General features: G+C 48.1%; 1 protein-coding gene across 1 annotated transcript; it reads right to left on the bottom strand.

Moving 5' to 3' along the window:
- Positions 1-495: 495 nt before the first annotated feature.
- Positions 496-5,804, bottom strand: RPL35A (ribosomal protein L35a). Its single transcript, XM_078614074.1, has 5 exons — positions 5,623-5,804; positions 5,358-5,393; positions 3,424-3,576; positions 1,258-1,402; positions 496-563 (listed from the first exon to the last, which is right to left on the bottom strand). Exons 2-5 carry the CDS (start codon positions 5,366-5,368, stop codon positions 540-542), a joined length of 333 nt encoding a protein of 110 aa, XP_078470200.1. The 5' UTR covers positions 5,369-5,393; positions 5,623-5,804; the 3' UTR covers positions 496-539.
- Positions 5,805-14,139: the final 8,335 nt, after the last annotated feature.

The following is a 14,139-nucleotide window of genomic DNA, read 5'->3' as shown; positions in this document are numbered from 1 at the left end:
CACACCGTACACGTAGTCAGATGTAAGACACTATAGAGCCAAACTTGTGTACATGACGATAACTTGACATTAATTTGATGTAGCCAAACCTTTGTAACTTCCTCTTGACCCACAACCCATGACTGTGAATAATGCATCTTAAATATACGCTGCCAAGCCTGGCGGTGTCCATTCAGACGCTGTCTTTCCGACAGACCTGTTCTTCACCTGAGGACGGCTGCTTGCGTTGTGGCCTAAACGTCGTGAGAATTATTTTATTGGTTTATTTTTTATTATTTTATTATTTCCCTTCTCCGTGACTTTACCTAAAGAACCAAGATAATATATTTTTTACATGTTTAAAAACACCCGGGACAGCAGTTTTTGGGTAGAAACTGCGCATGATGACTTGTGTAAGTTTGTCTGTATTTAACCGACAGTAGAAAAGCACGTTGAATAACAAATTGTCAAAAGAGCGTTTTTACGGATGACAAAAAGAATGGCGAGACGCAAAGAGCCCAACACAGTTGTTATTTATTTAAACTTTGCAACGCATACAATTAGATTCGTGATGGGTACAGCATCTGAAAAAGAAAATAAATAAATTAATCACAAGTCATAGAACAGCATTTCCATAGTCTATCCACAATGATAAAAAAAGTTTAACTTCACAAAGGTAAGCATTTATTTACAACGATGTCAAAGAATGCGCTCAAGGAGTTATAATGCCAAAACGGAACGTGATGTCCATCACTCATTACATAGGTGTCAAAATCGTACAGCAGTTGACTTTAGACATTACTGTGGGTTTTCCTTCAGTGTTCCGCTTTCATACCAGCGAGACCTGAGATTAAATGGATTTGAGCCAAAAAATCTAAAAGGCTCAAAGCGATCCCACAGGGGATTTTTTTCTGGAGTGCCTTTCTAGTAAGTGTTTAAGAGTGCACAGAACCGTCAAACGATACATCAGCTCGTGCATGTACACATTTTTCGATTTAAAGCTTTCGTGACTGCAGGGATTCAGGGAAAGAACCAAGAACATGTAAACATTATTTATATATTTTAAAGTGGCATGTAACGAGTTCTTGTGAGTTCACTTCCGCTGCCACTGGCGGCATAAAAAAAAAATCCAAATCGTACCAATTAATCAAATTGCAAAAAAGGCTGAATCATACCAGGTCTTCTCTCTAAGCAGCACTCCACCCCCATGCCATTTGACCTTATGAAGGCCAGCAAATTTGGCATGAAAAGTCTCGGTTTTTCCCCCCCGTGACTCACCACTCTGATGCGGTGGCCCATGGCCTTGCCGGGCAGGTTCTTGCGGAACTTGGCGCGCACCACGCCGCTGTTGCCGTGGGAACGCATCACCTTGCCCCAGATGACACGCGTCTTGTTGGGCTTTCCTCCCGGCGTCAGCGTGTTCCTGCGACGACGGGCACAACGTTAGCAGCGCTCCGCAACAACACAGCCACGCGACCCTCCCCCAAAGCCAGGTCACGTGGGTTGGATGGAATAACCGCACCTCCGATGAGCACGGTTGGCTACATATGGTGCAAAAGAAGTTCGACAAAAGATAAATCGTCGACCGACTGCTGGATAAATTCCATGAGGGTTCGTGGCTGTTACGAGTCTATAGTTCACCATGCTTTTAGTGCAGGGGGAGGGTGAGGAACAGACTATGGAGCAGAGAAGTACAACACAACAACGGATTTTGCTGCACTGGCATCTAGGGCCCACAAATGTAGGCCGCAAACATGACAACCGGTTTGTGCGTGGTGGTCAGCGATCTCCAAGGACTCTCCACAGGCTCAAACCTGCTTGCCTTCTCAGATGTGATAATCCCACACCAAATTATCACTTCAGCACACGTTCAACGTTTGCTCCTTGTTATAAAGGTTTCATAACTTCCATTGAGGTGAATTTGGTTGAGGCGAAAGCAAGGAGAGATTGTACACACCGAGGTGTATACAGCTTGTTTGTAAGCATGCTGAACTTCTTTCGCACCGTACATAGCCAACTTCTCGAACCAGAGCTTGTATTAGCTACAGATTACACTACAGCCCTCAACGACACAATGACACTTTTAGTGTTAGAAGTTTCTGGATATGCTGTGGGCATGTCAGTAGAATGCACCATTGCACTGTATTTCTCTGCTCCTCACCATTGTGTGCTGATCAGCGTGGTCAAGTCTCTTCAATTAACCAGGACGACCCGCACAGCACAACGAAAATTCTCATTCGGTAGCGAATTGACAAAGCTGCAAACGTCTGTGCCGATGGCCCTTTGAAATAAGGAGACCCGGACTTGACAACTGGAAATTGCCCTGACAAAGAAACAACCCGCCTCCCCAAAATACTAACTTTTGCAGCACTTGTAAACGAGACCACATTACCCCCCCAATGGTCAAGATTATTTTACAAACCTCCGAACTTAGCCTTCAGTCAACTACGAGAGCGCCCACACGTCTTTACGCGACTTTATGGACCTGTCCCTACTTAATTTGTCGCTCATCATTATACTTCTTCCCACATGCGCTCCACTCCAGTAAAAAAGGACTTATCTCAATACCCTCAACCTCCTACTGCTCAATGGGAGTTGGATACTTTTCTGTTGCTGTCCCTGTAGTCTGGAATGGCAGTTTCAGTCATTCCAGCTGGCCAATTTCCTGCCTAAGTCGAGGCTCAAGAAATGTATACCCACGACTGACCCCTGTTATACATGATCACTATTACATTGTTTTTATAGCTTTATTTTGGGGATTTCGAAAACGTATGGTTAAGCCATGTTTCTTGAATTACGGAGTTAGCCCGATAACTTTATCTAAATTGTTAGACTTGCATCCCATTGGGATTTTTGCACACAGCGTTGATATACGGTGATTTTTTCTGGAAGATTTTGCTGGTTTTCCTGGATGTTTCTGTTGCACGTCGTCACTTTAAGATGTTCTTTGTTCATGTTTTTGTTTGTTGCGGTTGCACCAGAGTCAAGAGCCTCATGGCTCACAGGGCTATACCTAATCAATGAAGGTGAAATATAAATTGCAGGTGTACATGTAGACTTTTGTCAGTCCACGGGTAGATGATGACCTGCTTATGCCATGCAGGTCAAGGAGGTTATATGACCATACTTCACCACACCGGTCAAAATTGTGTGACGGTTGGAATAAATAGGTGTGGGAGCCGAGTACAATACAACAATGCACATTTGTGCATTGTCCCGTTGCTCACCACGTAACTCCGCAACCGAGATAACAACCTGCCGTGTCGTGCTCCAAGCACTAACTAGGCTCAAACCTGCCTAAGAGCGGATCCGTTTTTCAGCGGTTCCCTGCCATGTGACCATTATGTTGCCGCATGATCTCGAGATGCAGCTGCATCTACAGACGCTGCACAAATCCCAAGAACGTATTTTTGTTTGCGCCGCAACCGCGCTCCCGCCACGTACTTGCGCGCCTTGTAGACGTAGGCGCAGCGCTTGCCGAGGTAGAAGCCCGTCTCGCCGCGTGTGTACACGCCCTCGATCTTGAGCAGTGCGGTGTGCTCATGCTGGTTTCGCAGGCCACGCTTGTAGCCAGTGAAGATGGCCTTGCACCACAATCTGCGGCGGGGAGGGGAAGCACAGTAGGTTCTTGTCACGAAACACAGGACTGGTCCACCCCCTCCGCCCACCCAACCAACTTATGAACGCTCGACTTACGAACGAGCTTCCAAACAATATTTATTTTATTAACCGTCCGACTTGCGAACACGAACCGCGGCAACTATTTAGTTTCACACGCAAATTTACAATATTTCTTATTTAGGAGTTAAACAATGCACCCTTCTTTTGTTGAACCCTAACACATTTTATAATAACGCTGCCTGTATGTGCATTTAAACACAGTGCACTGTTCCATCTTACGAATGGGGCTTGGGAACGGAACCACAGTCGTAAACCGGGAAGCACCCGTAATGAGCAGACACTTCGTCTTCACATATTCCTCTTTCCACATTAAAACAAAGTATTTCTTACACAAACCATCGGCTGAATGACCTTCTGGGAGTGCATAATTTTAACAGCACTGTCATCAGCATTGCCCATTTAGTAATTATACTTTATCTCATTTAATGATACTCTCATTTAGTAATGAAACTTTCCACGACGCGAATGAGAGTATTAAAATTCTCGTAAGTTCGACAGACAGCGGGGGCCCCCAAGCAATCCTCTTCAAGAGTGTTGTTCATTAATTCGTTATTTTTCTCCCAGTTTTAATGAGGATTTCGCTATCGGAGTCGCGAGACGCTGCGATGCATTCGGACCGTCGGGCAGAGGGCAGTGCACCAGTAGGGTCCAGGGGAAGAAGCTTTCATCAGAGCTATTTTTCCTCCCTACTCTGGGTCTGCACTGGAAGCAGCACCTCTACTCTCGCTGTGTTCGTGGCATTGACCAAACTGATAGTAAATCAAGATTAATAGTTAATTACCGGCAAAAGGAACACGCCAACGGATGTGGCTGCACTGCCCTCTGCTGGCGATGTTTTCCCCACGTGTAAAAGTTACGACGGACACAGGGCTGAGGTTCGGTCTAAGTTTATCAATCTGTTGCAAGATATTTAACAGCTGCAGTGTTGTCTACAGGCGCTTGCTAGTTATTTACGGCTTTAGCCATCGGGTGAAACTCCATATTACTATGACGGGGGCACGTAAGTTTACTACACAGGGCCGGCAATGTGATACGCTCGAATGTTTGCACTGCTCAGGAGGCACCAAACTCCCTGCCTAATAACCACTATTCGACAACAATACAACAAAAACGCGCAGCTAATGATTCTTAGTCAATCAATCCGCTATTGGGACGAGGGCCTCCCCACGCCGGTGGGAGGTGGGGCGATCCGACCACACTCCGACCACGCCGCTCGCTCAACGTGGCTCTGTTTAGAAGGCGGGCAGAGCGTGCCCCGCGTGAGCCGCGGGCGGCTTAGAGCGAGAGGGACGTTCGCTGCGGCTCCCGTCTGCTAAAGACGACGTGGCCCCGAAACCTACAAACACCGGGTTGGTAATTGCAGCCAGCACTAAGGCAATATCCAGGCTCAACGACCACTTGGACCCTCATCTTCCGATACCGGTGGCATTGAAGCTGCGACTTGGCCACGCACGGGGCAAACAGGCGCGTACATTTAATTTCCACTAAATAAATTGAACGATTAAAACGTGTCAAGTTTTTGTGGTAGTTATTTTTCCAATCACACGTGGACGCGGCCTATCGAGCACAGGCTTCGCCTAGCAGCGCCAACACGGTAAGCACTCACGCCCGCCACCGATCGACCGACGTTGAAGCGATTTACGAACACACAAACAACAAGGCGGATAAAATGTTGAATGGAGTAGGAGAGAGCGTACCTGCCAGACATCGCGGCGCTGTAGTTTTCTCGATACCTAACCGGAGTGGTGGACACGAGAGAGAGAAGGGGGAGGAGGTGGTTAGCGAAGCGCGTCTACACCGCCGACTCCAATCCGTTCTCAATCGCGGTCAACGCGTAGCCATCCGACCTCGAGTCGCCCGCGCCGACGACCGCGAAGACGTCGGCGACCGTGGCGCGCCGCTCTCGGCGTCGGAGGCGAGCGGGGAGAGCCGCGGGAGAGGCCGCGGCGGGGTGAGCCTCACCTCGGAGCGGCGATGGGAAGCCTCCGTTCGAGTGCGGGAGCGATGGCGGAAAGGAAAGGGTCCTTGCGCGGGCGTGACGTCACAGAGGCGGCCAAGGCGAGGCGCCTGTGAGGTGCCTGTCTACAAGTGCCTGCCCACAATTACCACCCCACCCCCCCCTAGGGCCGTCCATAAATGACGTCACGCACCTGGGGGGGGGGGTCAGACATTTGTTACGATGTGTGACGAGGGGGGGGGGGGAGTAATGTGGCGTCACAACAAAATGCGCAGCTTTAAATAACTATAGACAACACGTTCTACTTAATTAAATAGACTTTTTAATAAATGTTTTCTCCTACAACATCAGAGTGCAGCGCCACATTAAATACGCACTACAATGACAATAGTTTAAAGCGATTTGAAACATGTTTTATGTTGGGGGGGGCAGAGCGTTGTGACGTCATATTTGAGGGGGGGGGTCTGACTTTGTGACGTCGTGTGACGAGGGGGGGGGGTCAAAAATCGTCCAAAATCGCGTGACGTCATTTATGGACGGCCCCTTGGAAGAGGTTTAATCACCCACACTTTACCCCACCACGAGCAAAGTAGAACTTTGGTGAACCCACTTGCAACTGCTGTTGGGTGGACATAAAAAATATATATATATTTTTGATTTACCAGGCAAGGGCCCACTGAGCTATGTAGAGATCTTTTTTCAGAAGCGACCTGGTCACAAATGATAGCTCAACGAAGTGGATTATCGTGTGGAAATGTATCACAGCTAAATACTCTAAACACGTGGTTCTTATTAACCTGGGGTGCACGCACCCCCGAAAAATGCGAGATGCCCTCTCTGGGGGTGCGAGACGTGGACAGATTTTTTTAGAAGGTAAATCACCAAAGCACAAAGTAAGCACGGACACGTAAGGGGCCGTCCATAAATGACGTCACGCACCTGGGGGGGGGGGGGGGTCAGACATTTGTGACGATGTGTGACGAGGGGGGGGGGTTGAGAAATGCGACGTCACGTCAATAAACAATAAAATAAAAATGTTTGTATTTTTATTTCATTTTTTATTTTTATTTTAAGAACCAAAGAGCATGGATCCTTGCAGTCACGAAAACTTAAACGCTAGAACGTCACATCAAAATGTGCAACTTTAAATAAATATAGACAACACGTTCTACTTAATTAAATAGACTTTTTAATAAATGTTTTCTCCTACAACATCAGAGTGCAGTGCTACATTAAATACGCACTACAATGACAATAGTTTAAAGCGATTTGAAGCATGTTTTATTTTCAAAATGGAAATATGGTTTTCGGGGGGGGGGGGGGGGCAGAGCTTTGTGACGTCATATAAGGGGGGGGGGTCTGACCTTGTGACGCCGTGTGACGAGGGGGGGGGGTCAAAAATTGTCCAAAATCGCGTGACGTCATTTATGGACGGCCCCTAAGTACAACTTACTTTTTTCATCAAACCCCTTTGTATTATTTACTTTGTTTACGATTGAAAACCAAAGGGGTGCAAGGCTGCAGCAAAAAGCTAACAACAATTGCCCCGACCGCACATTGATTCTAAATGTGGAGGGGAGAAAAACTACAAAACCCGGGATCGAACCCACAACCTCCTGCGTAACCCGGCGAGGTAGTTAACATCTCACCACCAGAAGCGTTGAGGTTAGTTACCAGCCAGGAGATCGAACCAGTAAATTGCAATACAATCTCATGTGATAACCATCACACCACAACGATAGCGGTGGAAATACAATTACTGCAATTTTTTTCTTAACCTTTTATTTGCAATAAGCTCACCGAATTGCAACTTTACAGATTCAATTCCTGCGGCTGCCACTGTGGCAACAACCGGGATCGATTATCACCCAGTGCTGGCCCAGACGCGAGGGTGTTTGACCATACTTCACCAAGCCAGTTGAGGTTGGTGGAAGCGGCAATCACAGAATCGGCTCAAGTATCACTCGCGACTGATGTTATCCGTGGGCAGTAATCGAACTCGGGCCGCTGGGTTTATTGGGAAGTGAGTGCTAACCAATGTGCCACCGCTCCTCCAATCTTTAGAGTATTTGACTGCTATGAATTTACAGATAAGCCACTTGGTTGAGCTATCATTTGTGGCCAGGTCGCTTCTGAAAAAGCCCAAATACCATTTTTAGCTCATTCGGCCTTACCTGGTAAATTAAATTATAAATCTTACAATGCTCAGATTCCAAGACACGGCACGGGAGGTTGCAGAGCATCCCTGTAATCCAGCAGTGGAGGCGACGGTTGGTGGCTCACCGCACAAATGTTGTTGTGAAACTCCTTTCCCGTAGGCATCGAGGTGCCATACCCTGGCTTTCCAGGAGAAGGCAGTACAGCAAGTTGACTAATCGTCATCTGTTTCCATCTGTAGAGATGTAGTGATTCACCGTTAGCGCGCGTGTGGGTTTTCTCCCACGTGTAACACATTCCTGCGGAGGGAGATGGTAGGAACGTTGGGTTGCTCGGTCAATGGCCAGGGTCAATGGCGGCGTGGTGTATTCCGTAAATATGGCCGACTGTGAGGGCGGGCACAAGCCGGTGTGAGTAGGTTAAACGTTGAGTTTCATAAGGGCACCATGGGGTGACCAGCCCCTCCCCACCCAGCCCCACCCCTCCCACCCCCCACTCAGCCCCACCCTCCCCATCCAGCCCCCCACACCCTCCCCACCCTCCCCTCTCTACCCAGCCCCACCCCTCCCATTTTTTGATGCACGACGGACGGACACAATAATCCCCTGTGGGCTGGTGTAACCAGGAGGTTCCTACCAGTATAAACTCATCATTAACGTTAAACATCTTCAAATAAAAACCCAATGCAAGACCATCCTGAAAGAGTCATAACGAACTGAGGTAGCTTTACCGCATGATTGAATTACAATTATAACGCAAGATACAATTTCAAGCATGACAGCAAACAAATAAAGAACATTTTTGTTTATTCAAGTTAAAACAGCTGGAGTGGGTCTGCTGTTCAGTACAATGTACATATTTACAACGCGGTGGGCTGCACTGTGGTACATCATCAGAAGCAGGTCGATGAACGTGGGGCAAGGTGAATTGAATCATTAATCCATGAATGCCGTGTCCCCCCGAAGCACTGGGCAGCCTGTGAGCTCAATCCGAGATCCGCAAAAGCCGGATTAGGGCACAGAGATCCGCGTACTCACACAGTGCACCCAAATACACGGGATGGCACATTCACAAGGGACACCCAAAGTGTCATGTGCAGGGTCACCACCGGACGAGTTAAGGGTGAAGAGTCGTAGGCATATTCTTGGATCTTTCGGTAAAGTCACGTAGACTTTACCGAAAGATCCAAGAAGATGAATCCCTGCAGTCACGAAAGCTTTAAATCGAAATTTAGTCGTAGGCATGTTTGCGAATAATGAATTGAAATAGCTTCTTCCGCTTAGGAAATATCAAAGCGTGTGTCATGTAATTGCTTTCCGAGTTGTAGACAGTTTTAGGCTCACACTTCTTACCGGCTGATTAGGCATGTAATGGCGCACTGATGAATACATTGAGAGATTAATCAAACTGTGCCTGCGATAATTGAATATATTATGCAAATTTTACGAAAATTACACTCGGGCGCGTTTAGACTAAAAACAAAAACTGCACACACACTCGAGACAGCAACAAAAAAACGAGAAATATAAAACAAAAAATATCGTAAAATTTCAAACATTTAAAATACATCGAATAACGGCCATTTTAATATATTAAAAACATTCTGGAGCGAATCATTACATGCCCAATGCAGACGAACGCCTTTCGCATGCCCGCACCTGTGCCGAATGCGCATGGTGAGGATATTCGATGCCCATGCGTCATTTAAGGAAGGACGGCGTTTATGAAACGTGGCCACTGGACCATACTTGCACAAACACACTGCACTGTGAATTACTGCATTCAGTTATAATAAAGTTTTTTTGTACGTGGTGTAAACTGATTTAATATCGATAAGAGTAGAATAAACTGTTGTCACTTGGCTTTACAGAACCTAATTTATAATAGAAGTTATTGATAATTGCTCGTTTCGGTAGTCATATGGATGGTTTTAGGATTTAATTTACAGCCCCTCAATAATCCAGTTGAATGAAGGCCTTTCCATGCCGTGGGTGTGGTTGGACCATACTTCACCACGCTGGTCAGTATTCCAGCTGAGCATTACAGGACAGGAGATTTTGCTGCACTGCACTCTCCTGACAATGTACCAGAGGTCGCAAACGGGTTTTGATTCCTTACCCGTACCCGGCCGCACCAGGGACGCAAACGGGTACCCGTATCCGTACCCGGCCGTACCCGTACGGGTAGGGTACGGGTATCGGGTACCTGATTGCGACCTCTGGGATGAAGCCATGTTGCAGGCGCGGGTGGGTTGATTCTAGGAACTTGAATTGTGAGAAGAGACAAGACGTTGGGAAATGAGTGACAAACAGTTACTCACCAGTGACTCACGGCCTACCCGTACCCGGCCGCACCAGGGTATCGGGTAGGGTACGGGTATCGGGTACCCGGTTGCGACCTCTGCAATGTACACCCACAACCTATAACACCTTGTTGGTGGCCACCCCCCATCCAGGCTCAACTCGACTTTGCTCCTGAGATTCGAACCGGTTCAGATATCGCTCCCCGCTGATGTTACCGGGAAGTGGAAATCGATCTAACACCGCACCACGAGTCTACCCCGACAATTGTATATATTAATAATTTCCCAACACTCTAGTTATAACTTGTATCTAAAGTATAATTAGGGGTTTTGTTAAACCATGCGAGCTCGCTCGGAGGGGCAAGGCGGTCTAAACAACAAATCCGCAATCTCCCGCGAGTGGTCACGACTGCGTCCATGCATTCGGGTGCACTTTGTGAACGTGCACAAGGTCACCACGGCTGCGAGCTTGTTACCAGCATCGCTCGGTAGCCACTGTGTGTGTGTGTGACTACCCGTGTCGCTGTGCCCACCCGACAATGCATGGCTGGCTACCTTCGCCTCTGGTGATGTAAGTCAATCAAACATGCAGACTTCCCAAGTGAGCATTGGCTGGTGGTGGGAACACTGTGGCCACCCGTCGTTTTGATTCGAGGCTGATGATGGCAATGACCCCTTTAGCCTCTGGGCTTTGTCAGGGACCACACCACAGTTACGGTCTCAGCGTGAGCATCTTTTTTTTGGCTATCCATCGAACAAAGACGGTCACCGACTGCATCGCGCGCTTTCAGACGCGCTACTGCGGCCGTCTGGAACGTTCTTCCCTCCGATAGTAAGAATCCACTGGGAGCTCCGCACTTTTACATCTAGATTGAAATCTCGTTTTCTTCGAACTGCTTTCATCGTGTTTACGTTTGCCGTCCTTGCCTCCCGCACCACCGCTTAGCACGGGTGGCTACGTACGGTGCGAAAGAAAGTTCAACGTACGTACACACATACATTAAGTGCTCCTTGCGTGGTGTTTAACCCATGCGGCGTATGATAAGCGTAAATGTCTTAAATATACACGACACGATCCACACACGTTGTAGTTTTTTTTTTTGGAACACTAAAAATACACCGTGCGCATAGGCGAAAGCATACCTGGTCAATTTATCCAACACTTTCTAACGGGAGTCGAGTATACTTGTAAACGCGTAGCGTCGAGCGCTGGCGGATTGAGGAGTTGAAAGCCAGGAGGGTTGGGGGGGGGACATGGGGGGACGTGGGGGGGGGGGGGTAGTGGGGGGGGGGACGTGGGGGTGGGGGGACGTGGGGGGACGTGGGGGGTGGGGGGACGTGGGGGGACGTGGGGGGTGGGGGGACGTGGGGGGTAGGGGGACGTGGGGGTGGGGGGACGTGGGGGGGGGGGGGGGACGTGGGGGGTGGGGGGGGGTCATCGACCGCGGTGAAACCCAAACGTGGAGTTGGTGACGCCGTGGCCCTTCGCGCACTGCCGACGGACACGGCTCCACAAGCGCAGCAGTGCGTGGGCTATAGAAGCTCCCCAGAAACACATTGCATATGCTGTAGGCACTTTTTTGTTTGTTTTGAAACTGCTTAACGATAAATTAAGCACTGAAGAAGTTGGTGCGGGAGGAAAGAATGCAAGAAATGCATCCGATGACAATTGCTTTAACGAATTATGTTGGTTAGACAACACACACACAGAACGGAACACATTTCGTGGTACAATCTATGGGCAGGTGATTCCAAACCTCTCTGGACCAACTTATTTTGTGCCCCAATAACGTACCCTTTTCCATTAAAACGACCGAATCGTAGAATCTGCAAGAAATGTCACTAAACTCTTGCCACGGCCTTGACCAAACTGGTTGGGAACCACCGGCCAACAGCTATGAAACCCAAGTGAACGGATGGACAAGCTTTGGTCAAAATGTCGCATTGGTGGAACTTGCACTGGGTAAGGCATGATATCGATTGGGAGGAATTGCTGGGGAATAACTTCTCTTTAACACGGGGGGGATACTTTTTAACACCTTCCGTCATTATATATATTAAAAAAATGTATCTCTTAACCAGAGCCATGCACTCATGATCTTGTCACTGAACACTAATGTTCAACAGAGGACTCTGGGGCCCACAAGGTGAGCCACCTGCTAAACATTTAAAGTTGTGCTGAAGTGGGTAAGCGTCTTTTTTGCTCATTAAACAAAACGATATTCACAAACGTGGTATGAACGTTTTCGAACGTAATTTTCCATCGAGACCCAACATTTGGAATTCCGCTACTCGGTGAACGGTAAATCCCGTGGAATTAAAAGCTACTGCAGGTCGATAATTGTGCAAAACTAAAATGAAATCGGGAATTTTACACAAACCGAACACTCCCGGCTCCGAGTTCAAAATTCCCAGTCGGAATAAAATCATTACTGCGCCTAAAGACCAAACACTTCATTTAAAATTCTCGGCTAATGCAACATTGTCAAATAAATACAAAGTACAGAAGCCCCTGACTGAAATGAGGAAACTCAAGAGGAATGGCCCTGGGGGGCTCTGCGAGGCTGAGTCGCCACTGAACGTGTAGATCCAACTCAGTGTGGTGCCTGTACACGATCAGCACGTGCTCTCAATAAGGGCGAGGATGGGGAACCACAGGAAGCGATACAATTTGTAATAATATCACAGACTGCTTCTCAAGACTACCAAACAAAAAACGTTGTGGATATTAATTACGTGGAGAAGCAGTCGTGGGCAGACGCAAAACAAGAAAGATCATTGAACAAGGGGGGGCAGGGAGGTTTGGCTGGGGTAGGGAGTTCTAAATTGTGGGGGACGGCGCAGGAGAATGAGCGAACTCGCAGAACGCGCAGTAGCTCACACGCCTACCACCCACCAGTGGTTCTTAACCTTCACTGCAGCCTTGCACCCCCTCCTTTTGGTTCTCTATCGTAACAACTAAATAGACGTTACTACATAGGTTTCTTGAAACAAAGTAAGTTGTACTTACGTGCCCGTGCTTAATGTGTTTGGATGATTGACCTTAAATTTCGATTTAAAGCTTTCGTGACTGCAGGGATTCATCTTCTTGGTTCTTTCGGTAAAGTCACGTAGAAGGGAAGTAATAAAATAATAGCCGTCCTCAGGTGAACACTAGGTCTGTCGGGGAGACAGCGTCTGAATGGAATTCAGCTGCTTGCGTTGTGGCCGAAACGTCGTGAGAATTATTTCATGTTTTATTTGTATTATTTTATTACTTCCCTTCTATGTGACTTTACCGAAAGAACCAAGAAGATGATTTACCTTCTAAACAAAAACATTCTGTCCATATCTCGCAACCGCCAAAAATGGCATCTCGCACCCTCTGGTTAAGACGTTAAGAACCACTGGCCTACACCAACTAAGTGGAGGCCGATCTCACGTCCCCTCCCCCCACAGCGTCTCACAGCTGGGCCTGTGGGCACGCGGCTCTTGGATAACCGCCGCATCCGTGTCCCGGGTAGGCCGGATAGCCAGATGGAGGCCTCGCGTGTTAGTCAGGCCTCCCCCCCGCCCCCTCATCAGGTGGGAGCTGCATTGAACGTCAGAAAGTGTCAGCGGAGTTCTAAGTCCAGACTGTGCCCGGACGAGCGGCAAGGTCGATTAGAAGCGATCATCCAAAGACAGTGTGGCTCTTCATTGCAAGGCCGAGCGGGAAACTGGTGGGTGACTGGCGGGCCCCTGGTGGCCTTTCGTTGCGGACCCTGGCGTGCGGCCTTCCCGACAACGCACGGATGTGAAAACACATCGTGCTGTTAAACCCCCCCTCCCCCCTCCCCAAATGGTTTCGCGGCCCTCACTCACACTGATGGTGTCTTATCGGCCCAAGTGGACATCTGCACCGCCCAAAAAAAGCGCATTTCGCCGTGGCTGTATGCGCGAACACCGACTCTTTGGCGTTTGTTGGCGGTTTCGAGTCAAAACATTAGGTTGAGTCAATCCGTTGGAAATACATTGAAAACAAAACGTTTCAAAACCAGCCACTGTCACGCACAAACAAAAAAATGAACTCGGAAACAGGACG

Source organism: Lampetra planeri, chromosome 43 (genome assembly GCF_965212315.1).
Source record: "Lampetra planeri chromosome 43, kcLamPlan1.2.h2, whole genome shotgun sequence".
NCBI classification, from domain to species: Eukaryota; Metazoa; Chordata; class Hyperoartia; order Petromyzontiformes; family Petromyzontidae; genus Lampetra; species Lampetra planeri.
Note: the sequence above shows the minus strand (reverse complement) of the source record. Positions and strands in the feature narration are given on the sequence as shown.